The sequence below is a fragment of the Lonchura striata genome, chromosome 6 (genome assembly GCF_050655825.1).
Source record: "Lonchura striata isolate lonStrDom1 chromosome 6, ASM5065582v1, whole genome shotgun sequence".
Taxonomy (NCBI): Eukaryota; Metazoa; Chordata; class Aves; order Passeriformes; family Estrildidae; genus Lonchura; species Lonchura striata.
Window position 1 is genome coordinate 5957245 of NC_140708.1, and position 25500 is coordinate 5982744.

Consider the following 25500-nt stretch of genomic DNA (forward strand, 5'->3'; position numbering starts at 1 on the left):
TGGGTCTGCCTTACCAGGAAAAAACACAATTCCTGCAGGAGGAGATGAGCCCTGAGCTGAGCTGCCATGGGGAGCTGCTCAAAATATCAGGATTTCTTGGAAATATACCCATATTTTCCTCATGTACATATATAAATGTACAACTACATAGATATATAAATAAAATAAAAACTTCTGCTTCAAAGCCAGGTCAGATGGCGCTCTGAGCAACCTGGTTCTGGTGGAATCCCTGTGCAGGCAGGGACTGGAATTGGAGGCAAAATTTGTGCTGGTGTTCTGTTTTTCCCAGATGTGCCACATGGTCACGGCCTCTGTTGTTACCCCGATCTCACTTCTCAGGTAAAATACACTCAGCAGGAAAATAATTGGATTTATCGATCCCAAATATGACATGAATTTCCTTTAATACTTCACAGATCAAATTTAAAGGTACTTGAAGTCAGTATTTCTTAGCTGGGGGGGATGTTGGGAGTTGGAAGTGTCCAGTGATGAAAACTAGAGCATATCTTGTAGTAGACCTCAGGAAATCTAATAATTAAATCCCCTATTGTTGATAAAACCAGATGAAAACAAAAAGGACAGAGCCTTCCACCCAGAAGGAAAGAGAATTTTGCTGAATTGAAGTTGTCCCTAATTCCAATCCATTAAGTTAATTGCCTAATTATCAGGCCAGCTTAAATCTCCTATGCTTTTGGGTTCCTCTGCCTGAAATCCCATAGAATTAAAAATCAAGCTGTGGGGTCTCATGGAATTTAGGGTTGACTCTTGACACCTGTAATTTTTTCCTTTAGTAAAAAGCTGGGCAGCAGCATTTTTAATCAGAAAATCAATCCCCTGGATGTGCTCAACAAAAGATATTTAAGTTACTAACCACTGACATGGCAATAGATTAAAATCCTTCTGTTTTAGATGGGAATCGTGGTTATTTTCACTTGTAGGAGCATTTCCAGCAGGAAAAATGGTGTTGGATAGCCTGGAGATCATCTTAATCCAGGAAGGATTGGGATCATCAGGGTTGAGGCTGAGCATCCTCCACTTCTGCTGACTCCAGAAAGCATCAAGAGGTGTTGGAACACAGGGTTGTACCCGTGGAATGACTGCTTTTCCCAAAGTTATCCTGGGGATTTACTTGCCATGGTATCATTCACAGAATTCTTAGAATTTACAGAGTCACTGTGTTGGAAGAACCTCCAAGATCATTGAGTCCAACGCAGCCCCAACACCTCAACTAAACCCTGGCACCCAGTGCCACATCCAGTCTGTTTTTAACACATCCAGGCATGGTGACTCCACCATCTCCCTGGGCAGCCATTCCAGAACTTCATCACCCTTTCTGTAAAATACTTTCTCCTGATATCCAACCTATATTCCCTTGGTGCAGCTTAACACCGTGTCCTCTGGTTCTCCCAGTGCTGCCTGGAGAAAAGGACCAACCCCACCTGGGCACAGCCTCCTTTCAGGAGTTGTAGAGAGTGACAAGGTCACCCCTGAGTCTCCTTTTCTCCAGGTGAGCACCCCCAGCTCCCTCAGCCGTTCCTCACAGGGTTTGTGTTCCCAGCCCCTCTCCACCCTCGGTGCCTCCTCTGGACGCGCTCCAGCATCTCAACGTCCTTCCCAAACTGAGGGGCCAGAGCTGGACACAGCACTCGAGGTGTGCCCTCACCAGGGCTGAGTGCAGGGACAGAATGAGCTCCCTGCTCCTGCTTTCTGCATCACAGAATGGTTTGGGCTGGAAGGGATCTTAAAACTCATCCAGTTCCTCCCCTTGCCATGGCGCCAACAGGAGAGCTGGAGAGGGACTGGGGACAAGGATGGAGGGGCAGGACACAGGGAATGGCTCCCAGTGCCAGAGGGCAGGGCTAGATGGGATATTGGGATGGAAGTGTTCCCTGGGAGGGTGGGCAGGCACTGGAATGGATTTCCAGAGAAGCTGTGGCTGCCCCTGGATCCCTGACAGTGTCCAAAGCCAGGGCTTGGAGCAGCCTGGGACAGTGGAAGGTGTTCCTGCCCATGGCAAGGGGTGGGATAAAATGGGTTTAAAATCCCTTCCAGTCCAAACCTGTCTGGGATCCTGGGATTCAGTGAGCTGGGCCTGTGTTCTGCCTTGAAATCAGAACAACCTGGCCAAGTTTTGAGACAGAGAATGAGTACCTGGGATATTTGTATGCTAATAGTGAGGAATAAACAATCTGTTGGGAGGCTGAGTATGTAATCAACATTATGGCTTAATTACACCACAGAGCTCGCTGGGATAATTTACATTCCTGGGAAATTGATAGAGAAGGATGCAGCTTTTTGAGGAGAGACAAGGAAGGGCTGCCATGTGAATTACAGAGGCTTTCCAGATATGCCAGGGTGTGATATTTGCATAATAATCACAGAATCCCAGAAGGGTTTGGTCTGGAAATGCCTTGTGGGGCTCAGGGATCACCCAACCACTGAGGGATTCCTGTGGGAGAACCTCTCAGGGGATACTTTGGGTTAACTATTGTAGGGATTTGGGGTTTGAGGTTACACCTGACAGAGTTTGGGGTCAATCCAAACCCAGACTCCTGGCACCAGTAAGAAATATAAGATCCTGGAGTGATTTTTGATTGATTCCCAGATTAGGTCATTGAATACTGCACTAGCAAAAAAACCCCAAACAACCCAAAAAGTAGTGATGTGGCCTCAAGTCCATATCCTGAGTATTTTAAATGAGATTTGCACATTTGGCTGAATTCAAAAGAGCTCAGGAAGAACCAGTTCAGCTGCTGACAACTATGGGTGGATTTGTACAAATAGAGCTTTTCTTTTAGGTGATGGAGTTTTTCCTTTTAGGTGTTGTCCCATGTGGAGCATCTTCATCACTCCCAGCCCTCATAATTGCTTTATAATTTTTTTTTTTTTAATATTTAAAATGTACCTTGGAATATAGCTGTGGCTGCCCCTGGATCCCTGGCAGTGTCCAAGGCCAGGTTGGACAGGGCTTGGAGCAGCCTGGGACAGTGGAAGGTGTCCTTGTCCATGGCAGGAGTGGCACTGGATGGGTTTTAAGGTCCTTCCAACCCAAACCATTCCATGATGCTGGTAATGAAGATTGTGGTGATATTTTATGGGCAGAAGACAGAAATTTTGGATAATAATTCTGGATAATTTTGTAGCCATGCCATAGGACATCTCCAGCAAGTCGTGTTTTTGAGCTGCTCAGAAATATCCAAAACCCAAATGTCCCAACTATTTCATGTTCTTACCTTTCTCTTGCATTTCAAACTTGGAGAGGATCCAAGGAAAATCTGGATCCTGATGTAGGTGTCCCAGCTTTGATCCATGTCCCCTAATTGTGTCACCTGATTCCAGGAATAGGGAATAAACACGAGATTAAATATTGAAGGTGGGAATGAGGTTGGTGATTTCATAAGGCTCTGTTTGGAAACAGAAATGTTTCCAAATGTTTCTCTTTGTCAGGGAATAGGCAGTAAAAGCAAATCCCAGCTGATTCTTTTAAGGATTTGCTTTTGCCGTTTCCAAGCCCATCAGAAGGAGGCTGTATCTCCCTTGGATCCTCTAAAAGACCTGGACCAGATCCCTCCCTAATCCTAATGTCCCTAATCCTCGTCCCCTGCCCTTTTCCGTGCTCCTCTGTGCTCTCCTTCAGCCTCCTGGCAAAGTGGCATTGGAGGGAGGGACCACAGCAGGATTTTCTCCTTGGTTCACCTTTCTTTTCCCAGTCCCTTTGTCTTTTCTGGCCGTGCTGAACAAGGAGCTGGTGACTGAGGGGTCCTTGTGTGGTGACTCCTGCCCAGCCACGACACCCTTGTCTCATCTCTCCCCTCATGCATCATTTGCCATCCCTCAGCACCAAATCCCGTTGGATTTGTGGGTTCTACAGCACCAAATCTCCTTTGATTTGTGGGTTCTATAGCTCCAAATCCTCTTTGATTTGTGGGTTCTACAGCACCAAAATCTCCTTTGATTTGTGGGTTCTATAGCACCAAATCTCCTTTGATTTGTGGGTTCTATAGCACCAAATCCCCTTTGATTTGTGCATTCTACAGCACCAAAATCCCCTTTGATTTGTGGGTTCTACAGTGTCCAGCAGCTCCTCTTGGGCTTTTATCTTTAGGTTTTTATCTTTAGGTTTTATCTTTAGGTTTGATTTTTTTGATTTTCAGCACATGTGCTGAAAAAAATCCCGTGAGAAACCCTGAGTTCAGGTGTCTCAAAGCCATCCCTTATCCCAGGTATTCTCTGGAAGTGCTTCCTGCTCCTTCTTTGGTTCCCTTTTCTCCTGGCTGGAAGCAGAAGGGTCTGTTCAGAGGGGTTCCTGCTCCAGCCTTTCTTCCCTCACTTCCTCTCCTTTGCAGCCTTGTTTTAAATCCTGGTATCCCAGAATCTCTTTCCTCTTGGAAAAGATTTTACTCTCAACCTTCTGCCTGATGCTCCTCAGGAATCTCTGTTGGGTCCCTCACCATGGGTTTGTCCCTCATTTGTTTTTCCCTCATCCAGGTACAATCAGCAATTTAAAAGATTGCCTTTCTCCTTCTTAAACTCTTTAGTTTTTTTTATTGCTCCATTTCATGTCATTTCGGGGATATCTGGTTATTACTTCCTCCAAAATTCTCTAGGATGCAACAAGATGCTTTTAATGCCACCACTGACTTTTACTTTCCTTTTTCTCTTCTCTTTTTAATTTCAAGTTTCCTCATTTCTCTCTTAATTTGTTTTATATTTACAGCTGACCATGGGGTGGAAGTTGGGAGTTTTCATTTTCATGGGGACTAAATGGGAGTATTTCCAGCATAAAGCAGATCTGAAGCAGTTCTTTGGGGCACTGTTATTTGGGATCAAGGCTGCTTTTTAGTTTGGGGTAAAAAAGGATCCAGCTGAGGTCACTCAGTAATTCTGACTTGGCCATTTCCCACGTGTCTTGTCCTGTGGCACAGATCCTCTTCAGTGAATTTTGCTGAGAATTTTCAGCTTAAAATAAGCCACTTATACATTTATCTTAACTTATGGATTTTCCAGCACTTGACCCTGCCCTTGGTTCTGGTTCCACTCCCCATCTTTGTGTGATTGATTTAAATGCAGCTTCCTTTAAATACCAGTTCAGTATTGGCTATTTTTCCTGTCTTTTTAAGGCAATGGACTTTTCAAACTCCTCATTCCTCTGCAATATTTAGTTCTGAATATATTTTTTCCACTCTGGTGAGCTCAACTTGTTCTTTCTCGTACAAATCTGTAAGACAAAATCTTACTTTTTTATGGAGGAGAAAGTGAGGAGAAAATACAATTCAAGCTCCAAATTAAAAGCAACTTCTCAAAACTCCCAGACCTCAGTAAATGAACTGGAGCTGCCTTCAAGTCTGCTATTAAAACTCAATTAAAAACAGCGTGTTCCACTGGAATTCCCACCAGAATTTCTACAGAGGATCCATCTTTAATAAACCTTCCAGCTTCTCTCTGATGAACTCAAACCCCAAAGTTTTAAAGTGATAAAATGAACATTAAGGATTAAATTGTCCCTAGCCAAAATCACAAATAGGCACCCACATGATCCTAACAGGAGCATGGGAAGGAATAACTATGGAAAACCAGCTGGTTTTGGGATTGTGCTGCTGCTCTGGCTGTGTCTCGGCTCAGTCTGATTTCATCCTTCATGTCAGATTTGCAGAGATCAAATTAACTCTCAATAGAGGCCTCATGCAGTCAATTGTGGATTATTTTGGATAATAATGATAATAAATATTATAATTTTAATAATAATTATATATAACAAGATATAATAATATATTACAACATATATAATAGTAATAATAGTAATATAATTAAAATAATCATTATAATAATATAGATAATATATAATAACATATTATATATTATTGATTATTATTATATAATTTATTATATATAATGGATTATTATAAGAACTATATATAGTAATATATTATACAATTATATTACTTAATTAATATTAAGTATATTAATTAACACAAATATATTATACAATAATAAACAAGTATAATTATAATGATTACATTAATTATATATTCTGTAATATAATAATTATAAATATTGTAATAATTATTTATAATATGATAATTATGTAATTATGTTATTATTTATAATTTATTATATATAATAATCTTAGTATAATATATAACAGTATAAAATTTTCTATATTATATAGATTATATAATATAAAATTATTATTATTGTTTTTATTATTAAATACTACTACTACTACTAATTATTATTATTATTATTATTATTATTATTGGATATGATCCACAGGCCAATGAACATGTGGCATTCCAGGGAGCTGCAGGCACATAAGTAAAGCTGCTGGAACATGCTCCCTTGTTCTCTTTACACATTTTTACATCTATAAATTAGTTTATGTGCAGCTTTGGAGCCTGTCCAGCACATCCTGTGTTCTCACAGGATCAGAATCCTGAGGCTTAAATACCTCACAGTCCCCTGAATCAAGAGAAATAAGTGCTTGAAACGTGGCCCTTGGGAGAGGTTACCTGTGAAACAAGAGGCAGAATTTAGTGCCAGTGCAGGTACCACACAGGGGAGGAGGAAATTCCTGTTTCCACAAGGGCTGCAGGCTCCTGGATCTGCTTGAAGCACCTGGAGGAGGTGTGATGTCCCCTCTCTGTTTAATAAGAATTCCAAGCTCCTGATGTTAGGGAAGAAATTAATCCCAGGATCTGAGGTTGGCAAATCCCTGCCAGCCCACGGAGTCCCAGTTGTGCCCAGTGCCCAGAGCACTGAGTGCCACCTCCAGCCCTTCCTGGGACACCTCCAGGGATGGGCACCCCAAAGCTCCCTGGGCAGCCCTGCCAAGGCCTGAGCAGCCTTTCCATGGAGAAATTCCTGCTGCTGTCCCAGCTGAGCCTCCCCTGGCCCAGCTTGAGGCCGTTTCCCCTTGTCCTGTCCCTGTTCCCTGGCAGCAGAGCCCGACCCCCCCTGGCTGTCCCCTCCTGGCAGGAGCTGTGCAGAGCCACAAGGTCCCCCCTGAGCCTCCTTTGCTCCAGGCTGAGCCCCTTCCCAGCTCCCTCAGCCTCTCCTGGGGCTCCAGCCCCTTCCCCAGCTCCCTTCCCTGCCCTGGCCACGCTCCAGCCCCTCCAGGGCTCTCCTGAAGAGCTCCTGGGGTGGCTCTGCCTCTGTGCCTGGACACGTTGAGCTGCCTGCATTGCTGGAAAGGAGCTGGAAATTCCTTCCCTGTGGATCAGGGGAGCAGCTTCTCCTCAGTGTCCATCATCTCCCTCTCCCACCTCCCCTCCTGGAAGCGGGGCAGACACAGAACCATCACTGCCGTGTGCTGAAGTTTGGGGCAAGGCCAGGCTGGACTCTGGGCTTTGGAGCAGCCTGGGACAGTGGGAGGTGTCCCTGCCCACCGGGTGGGATTTAAGGTCCCCTTCAATTCAAACCATCCTGAGATTCTGGGATCCCATCTGCCCCGGTCTCTCCTACCTCTGCCTGTCCCAGCTTACCTCAGTTTCTCTTGGTTTATCTCATTTACATCAAGGTATCATGAGCTTTATCCAAGCCTGGTTTCCCTGTGAGGGCCACCTCTCCTTTGCCTTCTCCTTCCCACCTTCTCCATCTCAACTCCAATCAACCAAGTTCAGCTTTAATCTAGATTTTACATCTCCACACTTGTTAGCTCAGTCTTTCATGTCTGTTTTTCCCCAATAGCGGAGCTCCCTGCTGGCTCTCAAAAAATAAGAGCTCCTGAACAGCAGCATTGGCACATAATTTTCTCCAAAATCCATGAGCACATTTTCCAGGGAAGGCAGATTTCAGTGTGTTTTAACCACGTTCACTGCTCTCTTTGGGATGCAGCAGCAAGTGTTGTGTGGATTATGGAAACTGGCTGCTGGCTGGGGACTGCAGACATTTCAAAATAATTAATAAATGTTATTAGAGGAAGGAAAAAAGCTCCTCAGTATTCCATTTTCAATGTGATTGCTGAGCATTCCAGCTGAGACACCAACTACCACAGTCAGTGTTCAGCTAACAGTGTTTTCCACCCGAGTCAGAACCCTCTGGAATGATGGAATGATGCTTTGCATATCAGGAAGGGATTTTTATTTGACATATGTATTAATCGAGAGCCAGAGGAGCATTATGGCCCTGAACATCTTCTGTAAATGCGTGGGGAATGTTTTTATTCCAGCTGTCCCTCGCAGCATTTACTGAAACCCCACAAGTTTCCCTGCTGGAATACACGGTGTTATTTCTGTTGGTATTATGGATTTAATGGTTTGGAAAAGCAGCTCCTCGTGAATCCCATTAAGCACTCTGCCAGCCAGGGAAATCAGCCTCACCTGCACTGCTGGTGGGGTGCTTGGAGGAGCAACTCTGGGGGTTCAGGGCAAGGGGGCAGAGTTTTTCCCAAAACTGATGTGTGATCAGAAATGGGGACCCCTCTTCTAGGCAGGAAGGTGGGACCTGCACGTCTGAGTGGGAAGGGACCCACAGGGATCATCCAGCCCAGCTCCTCCCCTGCCCAGACACCCCAAATATCCCATCCTGTGTCTGGGAGCGTTGGCCAAACACTCCTGGAGCTCTGGCAGCCTCAGTGGGGCCTTTGGATGTGGTGTGGAAATAAAGGTGAGAACCTTTATTTGGGGGAAATTCATCTCCCAGAGGAAACAAAGCAGGCAAAAAGAGGAATTTCCAATTCTTTCTGTGCACCCTGGGGCTGTTTACCCTGCCCTGGGAGTAGTGCATGGCTGAAACCCCCTTGAACAAATGTTGCCCTAATTTCTTTATATCCCCCTTTCTGTCTGCAGAGAAATTCCCGATATTTATCTTTTTTTTTTTTTTTTTCCTTCTTGTTATTTTTGCCCATAAACAGCTGGATTTCAGCTGTGACTGCCAGTGGCTCTGTTCAGTGTTTTTGTGGTGGATCTGGGTTCTCGGTTAGACTCAATGGTCCTTGAGGTTTTCTCCAGCATTAGTGATTCCTAGTCCTATGATTTTAGGTTTCCACCTGCCTCCCAGTTTGGTGTGGAGCAGTAAACTGGTGTTGATGGGAGTGCCCTTCTTGTCCCCCACTCTCCATGTGCTGCTTTGCCACAGCAAAGGTTTTGCCACCCTGGTTTGCTTTTGGTGGAGAGACACCTCCCAGAGCTCCCAGCACGTGTGATCCAAGTGCTGCTGCATCCAGAGCTGCTCCTGCCCACCCTACAAAGTTTCTCCTTGTTCACTGCTGGAGTAGACACCCCAAAAAGGCTCTGAACAGTTCCCTCCTGTGATATTTCAGAATTGCCTTTTTCCCTTTCCCTGCTCCTCAGGACCTGCTGCTGCTCCTTGTGGTGGCCCACAGCTCTCCAAGGCCAGGAGCAGGGAAAATCCCAGAGATCAGCTCATTTCAGGAAGAGACAGATGGGAATAAAAAGCCAATGGGCTAAAACACAACTGGATGTCAAACTTGACATGTTATTGAGGCTACACAGGAGCAGAATCAGATTAGAATTGGAGAATCCATCAGGCTGGAAAAGATCTCTCAGCTGGAAGTGCCCAAGGCCAGGCTGGACAGGGTTTGGAGCAGCCTGGGACAGTGGAAGGTGTCCCTGCCATGGCACTGGGTGGCACTGGATGGGATTTAAGATCCTTCCAACCCAAACCAGTCTGGGAATCTGAGATGATCCTGTTATCCCAGGTCTGTTATCCCAGGTCTCCTGCAGGGATGGGATCTCCTTGGATTTGGGATTTGTTTGATGGAGGAACTCCCCCAAGCCCCAGCTTTTCCCCAGGGCACACACAAACTCTGGGCAGTGGATTAATGCAGCCCATGCCCTTCAACTCCTCTGTGCTATTTAAGCACAGCAAAACCTTTATAACAGACCTTTACAAGTCAGGAATAAACAGCCCCAGGATTTTATAGGATGGGACAGGTTTCTATCCAGTGTGGAAAACAGGGAATGCTCAGGAGAGAAGAATCTGAGCAGGGGTTATTTAATCATTGTGTAGGAAATGCTGCTCTTGGGAAATAAAGAAAGTGTTGAAACACAAGGAATTACTGCAAAGTTCATTTAGCTAAGTACCTCTTTTTAATCACACCAAGAGAAGCTTTTGTGTCGTTGGGGTTTCGAGCTGCTTCGTGCTCCCAGTTGCTACCAAGCCCCCATTTACCTGTTTGTGTTTCTTTGAGCTGCTGGGATTGCAGCTCAAAGCTGGAAGTTCAGCTTTGTTTGCAGGTGGCAGCGATGGAGTAGCTCTGTTTGGTGTCAGCTGCAGGTTGATGGGCAGCATTTTGCAGGAGATGTGCAGCTGAGCGTGGGGCAAGGAGACAAAATCCTCACTCCTGCTGCTGTTCTTGGACAAGTTGTGCATGGCTGAGGTTCATTCCAGACTGGTTTGGGTTGGGAGCTCAAATCCCATCCAATGCCATGGGCAGGGACACCTTCCACTGTCCCAGGCTGCTCCAAGCCCTGTCCAGCCTGGCCTTGGGCACTGCCAGGGATCCAGGGGCAGCCCCAGCTGCTCTGGGCACCCTGTGCCAGGGCCTGCCCACCCTGCCAGGGAACAATTCCTAATTCCCAATATCCCATCTAAATCCTTTTTATAGGAGTAGATCTTAAAAACTTGGGTGAGTTTTGATTTCAGGCTTGGAGAGAAAATAGAAGGTCAAAGAGAAAGGTGGCACAAGAATAGTTGGGTTTCAAACATGCCATGGCTTTTCTGTGAGATTATTTTCCTTGCAGCCTCTGGAGGGTGTGTGGTTTTTGCCTCTATCCCTTTTACTCAATGTCTTTTTCATGGTAAAATCAAATCCCAGCTGGGGAATGGGAGCCTCTTGGACAAGGGACAAGAAATTGTCCTGGGGATGTACAAGTATCTCAGTGTTGTGATTATTTCCATTTTCTTCCTGTCATTTCTGTGGAGGGGATTGTGTACTTCAGCTTCACCAGTCTTACAATCCCAGAATAATTCATGCCACTGCTTTATTTTATATTATTTAGTCCAAAACTCCTTCATTTCTCTTCATGTCCTTTTGCTCAGCAGAATCATTCTGCTCCTAACATCCTCTAAAAAGAGATCTTTCACATTGCTTGACACCCAGACAGCTCCAGTTTGCCTTTCCCTTTCTATTTCAGCATTTTAGGGACCATCACTTCAGAGCACATTTTAATTTTGTCCCATCCAAAGCCCAAGGGAGCAGCTCGAAGCTGCAGCAGCAAAATAAATTCAAGTTATGCAGTTGAACTAGAAAAAAAATAAAAGCTATAAAGCAGCTCTAAAAGCAGCAGAGGTGACATCTTCCCTTCGGAAACCCTGGAGCTGAGTGCCCAGGATGCTGCTGCAGGAGTGGCTGCATGGGAGAGGGGGATCCCCTCAGCTCCTGCAGCAAAGTCCTGGTGCTGGGACCTGTAGGGATGTTTGGGATCCTGCACTGGGATGTTTGGGATTGGTTATGGAGGGAAAACAACCTGCACTTTTTAATTGCCTTTTGAGTGTTGTTCTTCCTGTTCCCTTTTTAATGGTCCCCCACATCAACTTCTTCATTTATCAACATCTTCTCTTCCAACCCAGGGCTCTGTTAAGATCCCTTCTTTAATTGGGAATATTAATTTTCCTTGGGATAGGAGCTCCTGTAGGCAACGAGCTAGAACTGATTTGTGATCTCTTTTATATGTGAATTTATTACTTTCCCCATTCCCCTTTCCTGGCATGCCAGTGAGCTGATTTGTCCCGGGCTGAATTTCCACTTCCAGGAGAGATTTGTCTTGTTTTCCTCTTTTTCTTCCCCAAGTAACTGGAGACATTTCCTCTCATCCCATCTCACATTCAGTGAAGTAAATGAGTTCTTTAATTTGAGACTTCTGACCTGCCTTTGGCTTTCCATTAATTTTTTTGGCTTTCCAATAATCTCCCCTCGCACACGTCCCTCTCCATCACACTCCAATAGGATTTGGGAGTATTTCTTGTGGCCTCCAGCTTGTTCTTTCTGAATTATTTCAGCTTTCAGTGTGCAGGAGTGGAGAAGATTTCTGTGGTAGTTTGGGAGCTCGTGCTCTTACCAGGGTTAATTAAAAACCTGGGCAAACCTCTGTGTCGTAAGAATGTGAGAAGAGCAGATTTGGGAGGAATAAGAGGTGACAGGGAAAGGTTATGTAAAACAGCTCGAAAAGAGCAAATCAGGGTGGGTAATTAGCAGGGGTTGTAGTACAAGTGGTTTGAAATTCCAAGGAAAATACCTGCTGTAATTGAGCACTTCCTTAATTAATCCCTGCCAGCACTTCTCATTAAGGCTGAGGAACTGGGAGGCTGCAGGAGAGGATGGAGAGATCTGGGGGAGGCAGCAAAGATTGGGAATGATGTTAGAGGAAAACAAACACCAGGGAAACATCAGGGGCCTTCAGTTGATCAAATCACCCAGGGTGAGGTTATTCCTGAATAATTCATGGGGAGTTTTTTTGTGACATGTTGGGACAGGAGATTGAATTACTCCAAGGGAAATCCTAGGATCCTACACAGCACCTGCTCCAGCTGATTGTGCTTAGCCCTGGCTGATCAATGTTGTCAGATCTGTTTAATCCTGTTAAATTCAATAATTTCAGGTGACTTTTTAATACTCTGTTTAATTTATATTTATATTTAATACTCCAGGTGGTTTTGTTCAAGAGCAGAAATTGGTAATAACAATTTTCCTTGCTCTTCTCTGATCTTCTTCAGGCAGGTGTTGTTCCTAAGCAAACCTTACACACTTCCTTGGAATTTTGGGCTTCCTGGAGCTGACTGGAGTGAAAGCAGAGCTCCCACATCCTTCCTGCCTCCTTTCCTCCTCACAAAACCTGCATTTGTCATTTGTCACCTCGGAGACCAGGGATTGAATAGCAGCCCAAACTTTCCAGGCATGGAATGGCCTTGGACACTCCCAGGGATCCAGGGGCAGCCCCAGCTGCTCTGGGAAATCCATTCCAGGGCCTGCCCACCCTCCCAGGGAGCAATTCCTTCCCAAAATCCCATCTAACCCCACCCTCTGGCACTGGGAGGTTTTCTCTGTCTCTGCCTTTAATTTATCCTCAGCCAAATTAAAATGACTCCTTCACTGTCAAAACCTCCCTGGGGAAAAATGGGAAAGCACCTCCTGGAAATTGGGATAGCAGGATGGAGTCATCCGTGTCCCAGTGCTCTTGTTAGAAACTTGGGACACAAACATCTGGGAATAAAGGAATTTATTCCTGCTCCAGCCCTTGGATGCAACCTGGCCATCACTCCATGCTGTATTCTGGAGCCTCCCTCGTGATTCCAGAGTGTTTGGTGGGATAAAGCAATTCCATGTGCTCCTCCTGTTCAGTTAAATGTGCTTTTAGCATCATTTCATACCTGAAACAGGAGAGACCAGAAACAGCTGGAAAGGGCTGTGTTTTCCCCCCATGGTAATTTCCACAATATTCCCTGCAAAACCCAACCCAGGCGGGAGGATGGTTAAATAGAAGTAGAAATTTGATGCTTTTTCTGCCAAAAAAAGCCCTGAGGACACACAGAGTTGCAGCTGTTTCTTTGCCTGAGGGCAGATAAACAAACAATTTTTGGGATAAAATAGCCCAAAAGCCAAAGTGAGCTGATGAATTCTAGCTTGGGGTGCAAAGGAATAATAATTTTTAGGTCTGGTAATGCTGCCAGCAGCACTTGGGCTGAGGGTGATACACTTGGTGATCTTTGAAAAAATTTGGGAAGGCTTCAACGAGCACATAAAAAACTTGGGAAGATGTTTAAAGAATGCAGGGCCATGTGAATATTGCATTTCATTTGGGAAATAATGGCCCTGCTGGCTGCTCTGATTTCAAGGATTTTTTAATATTTGGGACTTCCCCACCTACCTAACATAAAATATATAATATTAAATAATATAAACAGCATTTAGGTTGCTCTTCTGGAAATATTTAACTTAAAACTTTGCATTTCCCCCCTTATTTCACTGCCTCTGCATGTGAGAAAGGGAAAAAAGCAGCTGATGATCTTCAGCCACTGGATCCACAAGAAGAAATGAAGCAAAACAGCCCAAATTTGGTCCTTTGGCAGGCTGGGGGTGTGATGGAAGTATTGAAACTAAAGAGAATTAAGGCCTGGAGAGGTTAAATAATGAATGATCCCTGTTATTTAGAGATTTAGGGCTGTTCAGCCTGGAGAAGAGAAGGCTCTGGACATGGGTGAACCAGCTGGGACATATCCCAGGCTTTGGGCTGGATCTGCACCCCTCTCTTCACCCCTTTCAATTTGGATATATTTTCATGGGTTGCCAGGTAAATAAATAGGAAGAAAAGTTTGAAAATAGTTATTTTTGGAAAAAAAAATTTGAAATTGTTTATTGAGCTTTTAAATTTGCTTTAATCAGGCATGTTGATGGCAAGAGGAGTTTGATTAATTTACTGAAATCATTGATTTAGATCATTTCAGTCAGCTTCAATCAGAAATTAGGGCTTAACCATGGCAAGAATTTCAAATTTAAACTTTAATGATAACATCTCCAACCCCACACAGTTCTGACCCAGGAAATCCTGATACTTTTGCCCCATCCCTTCCTTGTTTCTCCAGCAGCATTTGCTTTGTCTTCAGCCTTGAACCACAGCAGAAATCTGTCAGAAATCACAATTCCCATCAATCTGTTGTTTCAACGTGCAGTTCAAATATTCTGCAGTGCCCAATCCCCTCACCTGGAGAGCTCCTACAGCTGCAGCCATAAAGAAATCACAGGTTTGGGCACCCCTGCCCAAACTCCTGGGGGTTTTTGGATGAGCAGAGATTTTGTTGTATGCTGTTCCAAAGACCAAACAGAGCCCCAGCTGTGGCGTTTTTTTGGGAAAAAAAAGTGTAAAAGAGGCAATAAACTTAAATTGTAGCAAAACAGCTCTGATTGCAGGATGATGTTTCAGATTATTGAGAAAGGAAACTCCTGTTCCATCTGCTTCCGTCGTTTTGTTTCTTATATTCCTTCCTGGCTGTGCCTCCTGCAGTCAGGGAATGGGATATTTTATATTATTTTACTTGCAGCATCCAACACAGGCTCTGTGGAGAGGGATGGGCCAGGGAATCTCTGTCTGTGTCTGTTCTGATTCCCAGTGGATGTTGAATTTGTGGGACATATCCCAAAGATATATTTTTTATCTCAGGGTGCTCCTATTTGAAGACTTTAAAGGCATCAAATCCCACAGAATTCCTCCTGTTTCTTCAGCCTGACAGGGCTTCCAGCACAACAGGAGATGCTGCTCATGCTGATTCTAAGGGTCCTACTGACATTTAAATCTCTACTCTGATTAGCCTTTAGTAGAGCAGCTGTTTGTCATTAAGGCAGGAGTAACGAGAATATAAGGTGTGATTAGTGGTTTAATTAATACAGAAGTGTATTGTCTGCATTTCACTGACTTCCTGGGCTCCATGGACTTTGAGGGGGACTGGTATGTGAATTTAGTGTAGAATATGACATATTAAAGATATAGGTATATATGTATGTAATATATAAATATATATATATATAAAGATATACAGCATATATATCCTATATATAGGGTATCCTAAATATATAGGATTTTATTAAAATATATAGGATAGAACAGTGTGTTATGGATGTAAAATGAGAGTGGCACCTCTCCACAATTCCTGATGGGGGGGTCGGGCTCTGCTGCCAGGGAACAGGGACAGGACAAGGGGAAACGGCCTCAAGTTGGGCCAGGGGAGGCTCAGCTGGGACAGCAGCAGGAATTTCTCCATGGAAAGGCTGCTCAGGCCTTGGCAGGGCTGCCCAGGGAGCTTTGGAGTGCCCATCCCTGGAGGTGTGGCTTTGATTATAAAATTAAAAATGCTTCTCCAAGAGAAGCTTCTGTGTGGAAAACCAGAAGAGGTTATAAGGGCTGTTCTGCCGTGCAATTCAAGAAGAAATCTTTGAGTTTGCACTTTGAAGGTTTTCTATCTTGCAAATGCAGTTAGGGATAAAAACTCATTAAGGAGGAGGTTTGGGAACTGAAGGACCAGCAAATCAAAGCCCATTCATTTCGTGGATTTTATCAGTGAGAGTATTTGTAAATATTTTGCTGAAAGTCTCTTTGCTTCGTGCTGTTTCCCGCAGTCAAATGGGGGTATGGGGATGGAATTGATTGCATTTACTGTCTGAAAAAAAGAAATTAATACGAGTCTAGAGGTCTCTGGAATAGTTTTAATCAAGCTGTTTCTCTAAGGAGAAGCCCTGTTATAAACTGGATATACTCAAGCATTTGTGGTTAATGCAAATGTCTAAGGCACAGCTGGGATGAAAACTGGACCTTTTGGGTTTCTACTCTCTATGCACTGCTTTTCATTTTTTTTTACCATGGAATTTTGCCCCTGGAGAATAGGATGTGATGTTTGGTGAGTGACTCAGAAGTGTTGGAATTCAGCAGGGACCCCAAAAGTAAAGTTGGAAAAGAATGGCTCAAAACCTCCCCAGCTGGGAGGTGTTCAATTACCAGGGTGTAACAGGGCTTGGGTCTGGAGATTTCCTCGAGGAATCTGGGAGTAGGATGAAACCTCAATAGATTTTGCACTAAAATAATGGATAATATACTAAAACTGTCCCAAAATCACTCAGGTTGTGATGAACTGACCCCAAATCCTTGCTCACCTTTGGCCTTCCTAGATTTCTCCTCCTCTCCCAGCTGCTTTCAGGCCACCTTTCCAAAACCTCACATCCACCTTCAGGATTTTCCCAATCCTTTCAGTGCATGCTTTCATGTCCAGCAGCTGAATTTCCTGGTTTGCAGCGTTCCCCACTCCCCTGCTTCCTCACCAATGACATCGTTTTCCTCTGCAGTTCACAACAGGAATTTGGACATTTTTTGCTAATCACATTTTCCCCTTGTCTTGTTTTTTCCAGCTCTCGTAAATGTGAAACTTTGGGCTATTGATCGGCAATGTTTTCAAACAATAATGATGAGGACTGGCCTCATCAAGCATACTGAGTATATGGAATTTTTGAAAAGGTATGGCACTTGTTTATTTATCCAAAAATCCCATGAAACTGCCGTCCTCTCTTGCCTTTTTTTTTTTTTTTGTCTTTTTGTGAGTGCAGTATTTGATTTGTTTCCTTCTCATCTCTTTTGGTTTTAATGATTATGATGATGATGATTTTTATTTGCTGTTTGCCCATCCTCCTGAGAGGAGGGGGAGCTTTGCTGTGGGGGAAGTTTCATTCCTGTTGTGAGTTATTCATTGGCAAAGAGTCCCAGAGCTGAGGGGTGAGAGACAAGCTTTCATATGAGTCATTCAAAGTGTGTCAGAAAAGACACTAAAAACACCCTTTGAAAAGAAAAATCTGGGGTTTAAACTGGTTCAGATACATTCAGGGCATGCTCTTCTGCTTCTGGAAATAAAATGGGAGTTTTCAGGAAAGAAGATCTTTAGGCTGCTATAAAATGCAGCTTAGATGAGTAACATAAACATAAAGACAGAAAAACAAATCTTTCACTCATTCAATTTTATTTTCCCAAAGGTTTCTTCAGAGATTTAAGGTTTGGAGAGGACAGTAATGAATAATTCTGGTTATTTGGAGAGCTGGGGGTATTCAGCAGGAGAAGAGGAGGCTCCAGGAAGAGCTCAGAGCCCCTTGCAGAGCCCAAAGGGGCTCCAGGAGAGCTGGAGAGGGACTGGGGACAAGGGATGGAGGGACAGGACACAGGGAATGGCTCCCAGTGCCAGAGGGCAGGGCTGGATGGGATATTGGGAATTAGGAATTGTTCCCTGGGAGGGTGGGCAGGCCCTGGCACAGGGTGCCCAGAGCAGCTGTGGCTGCCCCTGGATCCCTGGCAGTGCCCAAGGCCAGGCTGGACAGGGCTGGGAGCAGCCTGGGACAGTGGAAGGTGTCCCTGCCCATGGCAGGGGTGGCACTGGGTGGGCTTTAGGGTCCCTTCCCATCCAAACATTCCATGATTTCATGAAATCCAGTGCCACAGTGTAAGGAACAGATTGTGTTTCATGTCACCAAAATGATCCCAAAGGGAAGGAAATGTTAGGAATTGTAGGGAAGGGGAGGCCCAGGCCACTCTGCCATGCCAGTGCTACTCAGACATTACTAAGCTGTTACTACACCAGGCTTGTCCCACTTGGTATTGGGAAGAAAGTGACTCAGGGAAAAGGAAATAATAATAACAACAACAATCATATTATTATTAATGACAATTAATAATTCCATTACTAATAAAATATTAGATTATACAAGTAGATATTATTTTAAGATGTAGATTATATACCATGTGTAATAGAAAAAAAAAATGTAAAATGTAACATCTGTGTGATTCATAGTATCTTTTAGGTTGGAAAATCCCCCTAAGTTCATTGAGTCCAGCCATTCCCCCAGCACTGCCAAGGCCACCACTGACCATGTCCCCAAGTGCCACATCCACATGGCTTTAAATCCCTGCCAGGAATGGGGACTCCACCACCCCCTGGGCAGCTGTGCCAGTGCCTGACCACCCTTTCCAGGAGGAATTTTCCTCAGTATCTCATCTAAAGCTCCCCTGGGCCAGCCTGAGGTTGTTCCCTGGGAGCAGGGGGTGAGCAGTCTGATCTGCAGAGAACCAGGAGGGTGATCCCATGGGAGTGATGCTCTGGGGTGAGTTTGGCTCATCCCAGAACAGCTCAGCCAGAGCAAGGCTCAGGGAATGAACGCAAGCTGATATTTAATCTGGGAGTGAGTCCTGCCCAAGTCACTCCTTGGCTCATCCCGGCCTCTCCTTGTGGGCTGGAATTCCACTGGGCTCATTGCAGGCAGGAATGGAAACACTCCTGGGAAAGAATGAAACTCAGGTACGTGAGGTGAGGGATTCCCTGGAGAGGTCTGGGAGCTCTACAGGGATGTCCCACAGCTGGAAAAGCCTGGCTGAGCTTTTTCCAGCTGTTGATGATTATCAACAGCCCAGCTCAGGAGAGGAAACAGAACCTGCTGCTGTGTTTGAGGGGTTTAAAACCATTCCAGCATTACAAAGCCTTTCAAGAAACCTGGGAATGGCTGTGGGATCAGCTCTGGGGTGGGAGCTGCTGGAGCAAGTCCCATGCTCACGTTAAGCTGTTAAGCTCTGAGCTTTAATAGAGATTTTCCAGAAGATTGTCAAGATTAATTTGGATTCAAGTCCTGCAGAGCCTGCCCAGCTTTAATTTTAAAGCAAATAATGTGAGGAGGAAACCAAGCAGTGTTTCCTCACTCTGTGGCTGTGCTGCTTGAACACAACCTGTGGCTCATTAGAAAGGCCTAAGGCAAGCAAATAAATATTTTTTAAAATCTTACAGTTCCAATTTAGGAAAAGGATTTCTTCCACTTGAAGCACCTGTAGGAAGGTCCTTACAAAAATGTTACTTCCCATTGGGTCTTCCATTTGGGCTCTGGGCATCTTTAGCTGTCTCAAGCTCAGTTTAAATCCCATACAGAACATGAAACGCTAATTTTTAGATCCCATTTGTTACATTAAATATTCATTTTAAAATCCCATTTGCTACATTAAATGCTTATTTTTAAACATGCTTTCCTTCAAAATGTTTGTTATGAAAACCAGGATAAATCCTGAAAAGAAGTTGATTGTTGACTTTATTCTTTGCTTTTAGGGGGTTTGGGCTTTTTTTTCCTTTTCTATATTAATGCATGAATGCAAACACTCCTGTTAAGAAATAAAAAGAATAAAAAATAAGGGTTTGAATGGTGGCTGCCCACAGAAAAGTCAATGAGGTTGGACAGGATTTTTTCCTGCTGATATTAATCTAAAAAGTCCCTCTCTAATTGTGCCATTATCCCAATAACAGAATTATCATTGTCTCCAACAACAGATTTTCACGTGGGAGCAAAGCACAGCAGAAATTAAACTTCTGGGGGTGAAATGAGGCTGTTCATTTAGTTATTTTGTTTAATTCTCATTTATCCTGCTGACGATAAGTGCAGCTGGATTTCCAGGGCTCCCTGGGAATGTCACCCCAATGGCATTGTGGGTTTGCTGGGGTTTTCCCCAGCAGGAGCAACCCGCTGGCACGGGGCAGCTGCTGCTCCTTAGGGCCACCCTTGAGTGTCAATCCTTTCTTCTGAAAGCCAGGAGAAAACCATAAAGCCAGGAAAAATCCATTTCCTGGGTAAGAAATCCAGGAGTGCCTTCCCAACGTGTCCTGGGCTGGAACTCTGTATCCCACCTTGCTCCAAGGAGTCGTGCACTAAGAAAAGTTGGGATAATTCCCTGACTGACATAAAGCAACTCTTCTGGAGCAAGCAGCAAGTGGATAGCCTTTTTCTGAGGAATATAATTTTTCTAAGGAATCAGTCCATGCCTCCCTTCCCAAAATCAGCAGATGATCCTTGATGGGATCAAAAGCCACCCTAATTCTGTGGCAACGCCTGCTCTGAGGTAAGGCTGGAAAAGCCAGCTGGTTTTTGATCCCTGTGGGTACCTGTGTCTGGGTTTGAAAGACAAGTGTCTGCTAAGGAAGGCAGGAGCCTCTCTTGAAATAGAAAATGTCAATGCCCTCCCTCCAAATTATTGTAATTTGAAATTAAGGGGCTCTCAGGTAAAGATATAGGAATAGCAGTTCTTTACTAGGAAAATTAAAAACACAAATGCAATAGTAAAAAAAAAAAAAAAAAAAAGAAATCAAACACTGTCAGAGTGAGAGAGAATAGGACCTGTGTGACAGGGAGGTGGCACAGCCCCATCCCAGGGTGGCTCAGCCCTCCTGCAGTGCCAGCTGTGCTTCTGCTGGAGCAGGATCCTGCACAAGGGGGGAGTTTTCCTCTGGAGCTCCAGGGCTGGGGGAGATGGGCCTGGGCTCCTCTGGGAATGCAGAGGGAAGAAAGCTGCTCCTCTGGGAATGCAGGGGGGAAGAAAGCTGCTCCTCTGGGAATGCAGGGGGAAGAAAGCTGCTCCTCTGGGAATGCAGGGGGGAAGAAAGCTGCTCCTCTGGGAATGCAGGGGGAAGGAAGCTGCTCCTCTGGGAATGCAGTGGGCAAAGGCTCCTGTGCTGTTCCATGTCTCAGATTATATCCAGGTAGGAATGTTTGGCTCCTCCCCTGGGCAGAGCATCTCCCCATGGGATGATGGAATTTTCTCAGCCATGCAGGGACACTCACTGGCCATAAACAGAAGATAATTAATAATTAATGACCCATGAACAGCAGATATCTCCTGGAGGGGGATTGGTTGTGGGAGAGAGAAAAAAAAACCTGTCCCACCTGATTTTAACACCTGCCCATGAACAGAAGACATCTCCCAGAGTTATGAGGGATGAGTCATGGAAAAGATAAATACCACCCCACCTGGTAATAGAATACAAACTTTTGGTCACATCTTGCATTGCAACCTAAGACAACCTGCAACATGAATCAGAGCAGTGACTCCCTTGGAAATTCAGATTTTTTGGTAGCTCGATATGTGACTAAATCAATGTTAGGTCAAGGCAGATCATAGAGCAACCAGCAGTGAAAAGTGAAATGTAATTTAGTGTTGTAGATTTAGTAACTCCTGATGGTACAGGAGGTTTTTGTTGAATTCATCTCTAGTTTTCAGCCCAAATTGTGTTTTTTGTGTGTAATTGAATATTTTTGTCCTTCCTCAAGTGCAGTGAGGTCACGGCTGTGCTAAATGCCTCTGTGCCTCTCACTGCAATAGTCACTGTTTCAGGCTGTCAATGATTTCTTTCTCAAGCCAGTCCTAAAAATCATTCAGTTTAATTAAAATCAGAATATTTCAGTTAAGGAAACTACTATTTACCAAATAAATTTGTCCAGGGAATAAAAGTTAAGGGGGGGGGGGGGGGAAGCGGGAACCTTGTGCTTTCTCCTGCTAAACATAAAAGCTTTAAGGCCAGAACACCTTGAAAGACTAAATAATGCAATTTTTTTATTCCCAAAAAAGGCTTCATAAATGAAAAAAACTTCCTTCAGTTAGAAGAGGCTGCAGGTTCTGGAATGTGTTGTAAATTTGAGTTCCTCCAAGGCCTTGGAAGCAGCCAGGAGAGCTGGTGAGGGATGTTTGGTGTCACCTTGGGGGCAGGATCGAGTTTTTGGGGTGGATACTGGGGGGAAGTTCCCACTTACACACACAGCCTTGAATCCCAGGAATGAAAAAATTCCTTGGGCAGGCAGGGAAAGGATTCCAGGGAGGCTGGATGTGAGAAGCTGCAGAGGGTGGGGATACCCACAGGAGCTCTCTGGACATCCTGGGGTCATCCATAAAGTGTGAGCGCAGCCTGCCTTCCAGATTTGGTGGGATTTCAGTCCCCTGCATGGAAAGGAAGCTCTGGGAATGGCATCACCTCTTGTCTGCATGGTGTATTTGGTTTTCACCACGTGATTTGAAATCCAGGCTGTGCTGGGGACATTGAGGGCATGGCCAGGGAAGCAGCTGAGCAGGAGGAGCCGGATTTGCTGTTCCACAGTGCACGGGCAGGCGCTGGAGCAGAACTGAAAGGATGCTCCATGGGATCAAGCTGTCCATTCCTCCCGCCCTTTAACAGGAAAAATTGTCTTTCTTGTCTTGTGGAGAAGGCCAGGCTCAGGTTTTTTGTGAAATGCTTTTTGTATTGAATTTTTTCAATAGCCTCAGTTTAGTCTCTAACCCCTTGTGAATGCTGCGGATGGGTAGGAGGGGGCTGGTGCAGGTAATAGGGGTTAAATACTGACCATACACATTCTAAACTATGGAAATCCTTCTTGGAGGCAATGCAGCACAGGGAAAAGGAGGCAGAAGGGTCAGGTACCTGTTGATTCAGGGCATGATGGAAGGGGAGGATTAATTCCCTCAGTTCTGGTGTCTGCTGGGTTTGAAATGTTGGTTAATGCACACAGGAGTAAGTCAGTATCTCATTTTAATACTGCTGGTTCATAGAATTCAAGAATGGGTTGGGTTGGAAGGCACATTGAAGATCGACACATCCCACCCCTGCCCATGTCAGGGACACCTTCCACTGTCCCAGGCTGCTCCAAGCCCTGTCCAGCCTGGCCTTGGGCACTGCCAGGGATCCAGGGGCACCACAGCTGCTCTGGGCACCCTGTGCCAGGGTCTCTCCACCCTCCCAGGAAAAAAATTCCTTCCTCACATCCAATCCAAGCCACCCCCCTTTGCACAGAGCTGTTCCTTTGCACAGTGGAGGGACAACCTTGGTGTGACCCCATGGGAAGTGCTGCATTGTCACATTCTGCAGGATCTGCACTTGGACACCAAATCATTTACCCTGGGCAGGTCACAGGCAGTGGCTTCACTCCCCCTGCATCTGTGGGGTCTCAGGTCGGGTGGGTTCAACCCCTGCCAGGAGGGGACAGCCAGGGGGGGTTGGGCTCTGCTGCCAGGGAACAGGGACAGGACAAGGGGAAACGGCCTCAAGCTGGGCCAGGGGAGGCTCAGCTGGGACAGCAGCAGGAATTTCTCCATGGAAAGGCTGCTCAGGCCTTGGCAGGGCTGCCCAGGGAGCTTTGGGGTGCCCATCCCTGGAGGTGTCCCAGGAAGGGCTGGAGGTGGCACTCAGTGCTCTGGGCACTGGGCACAGCTGGGACTCCATGGGCTGGCAGGGATTTGCCAGCCTAAATCATTCTGTGATTTTGTGAGGCAATTTTGGGCTGTGCAGCAATGCTGAATTGCCACCTGCAGTGGGAAGGAGGTAGTTGCAGGGACCAGGGGGTGCAGCCCTGGATGCCCTGGGGAATAAGTCCTGGATCCCTGAGGATTTTGCAGTGTTTACCCTGCTGCTTCAGTTTTTGTTTTCTTTTTTCTTTCATTCACTCAGAGTTTACTTAATGAGGTAAACTCTAATTTGCTGGCGAGATTGCTGTGCTCTGTGAGCAGATGTCTTTATGTTTCTGAGGAGAACAAAACCACACATGTCCTTTTCCCCCTTTTGATTCTGTCAGTGAGGAAAAATCACCCTCAGAGACTCACTTGTGATCTCCAGCGGCACCAGGCCTGGTTTGGGTTTAACTTGCTGCCTTCTATTTTTAGATTATTCTATTGTACTGGTTCTACTTAGAATTTGAAAAGATGATGCCAGGAATTATATCTTGGACTTTTTCTCCTGGTTTACTAGTTATTTTTGTTTTCCGAATTATTTTTTTCTTTTTTTTTTAAGGATGAGTACTGCATTTTTGGTGTGTTTTTTTTGTTTGTTTGTTTTTTGTTTTTGTGGGGTTTTTTTGTTTGTTTGTTTTTTTTTTTGCCGTCAGTTATTCATTCTGCCCACAATGAGAATTACATTTTTTAACACCTGCAGAGTGGGATCTCAGGTACAGATGGATCAACAGGGTGAAATCACTGGTAAACCAAGAGTTCTGTGATTTTCTCCTGATGCAAACAGGCCCAGAATCTAACCCACAGTGGTGCTTTGGAGCCTTCAGGGGTGGTTCCATCCCACATCCAGCCTGTTCAGGGAAAGAAAACTCCTTTTGTCGGGAATTTTGCATCAAATCAAGCCCAGTCCTGGCTCATGGCCCGGGAATTCTGAGCTCCAGGGCAAGGCAGGCTGTGACAGGACTTCAGATTGTGTTTTCTTCAGCTCCAGCTCTTCACAGCTCAGTGCAGAACATTAGGCACAACTGGAGATTTATTGAGGTGTTAGGGTTTGTTTGAAGTCATTCATCCTTTCCAAATTATCATTTGGGATTGAAATATTGATGGCTGTGCATAGCAAGGGGATTTTTTTGTGTCGCTGACTAAAATGTAGAGAGAGTGGAGCGATGGGAGGGATTGGAGTGAGAGACTGGGGCTTTTTGCTGCCAGAATTAAAGTAGATGCCATTATTAATTATTTTAATCCCATTTTAGAGTGACTTGGAACACAGGGCTCTGAAAGATGGTGTGATCCCCGAGTCAGGATCTGCAGCTACGCCATGCATGGCTTCCTTGAGGTTTCCCTCAGGAGGTGATGCCTGGTGAAGGCTGAGCTAGAACAGAGCCAGACAAAATTAAAGAATAAAGGAGGGATTTATTAAAAGGATCTCCTTAATGGATCCACCCTGTGCAGCACAAGAGCCCAGCCAGGGCTGCACCCAAGATGAACCAAAATGGTCACAAAATGCATGAGCGCTCATGGGGCTCTCCCTGGGATCAGTTCTGCTCCATTTGCACCTTGGAGTTAATTATCTAATTACAGTTTTAGCCCATGTAGTCCCATCCTGCTTGTTTTTCTCTCACCAGTTCACACTGTTTGTGCTCTTGGGCCTGAGATTTGGATCATTTTTTGTTGGTCCCCAGCTGGAGAAGGAATTGTTTTGTCTCCCTGCTCTGTGAAGAGAGCTCACCATCCCTAATGTGAAGCTCAGACCTGCACACTAAAGCAGCACAGAATCTGAAATATATAAAAGCTAAACCTGAGGTATCGTTAACCCAAAATAGTGAGGCAAGACTTGTTTGGGTGTCATTTTGCTGATTTGGGTGAGAATCTCTGGAGCTGTGACCTATCAGCTCTAGGAAATGTTCAGGGCAGTTATTCACTCCCTTCTTGGGGCAGAGGAGTGAGGAACAGCCATAATTGTTATTTAAGTATTAAAAACAAGGAATTGTGGTGA

General features: G+C 45.0%; 1 protein-coding gene across 2 annotated transcripts in view; it reads left to right on the top strand.

Moving 5' to 3' along the window:
• Nucleotides 1-25500, top strand: part of PRKG1 (protein kinase cGMP-dependent 1) — a 379974-nt gene that overhangs the window by 222378 nt on the left and 132096 nt on the right. For both annotated transcript variants that reach the window (XM_021537071.3, XM_021537070.3), the window contains exon 4: nucleotides 16853-16958. In XM_021537071.3, the coding sequence (XP_021392746.1) occupies nucleotides 16853-16958 (106 nt within the window). The remainder of the gene's footprint in view (nucleotides 1-16852; nucleotides 16959-25500) is intronic.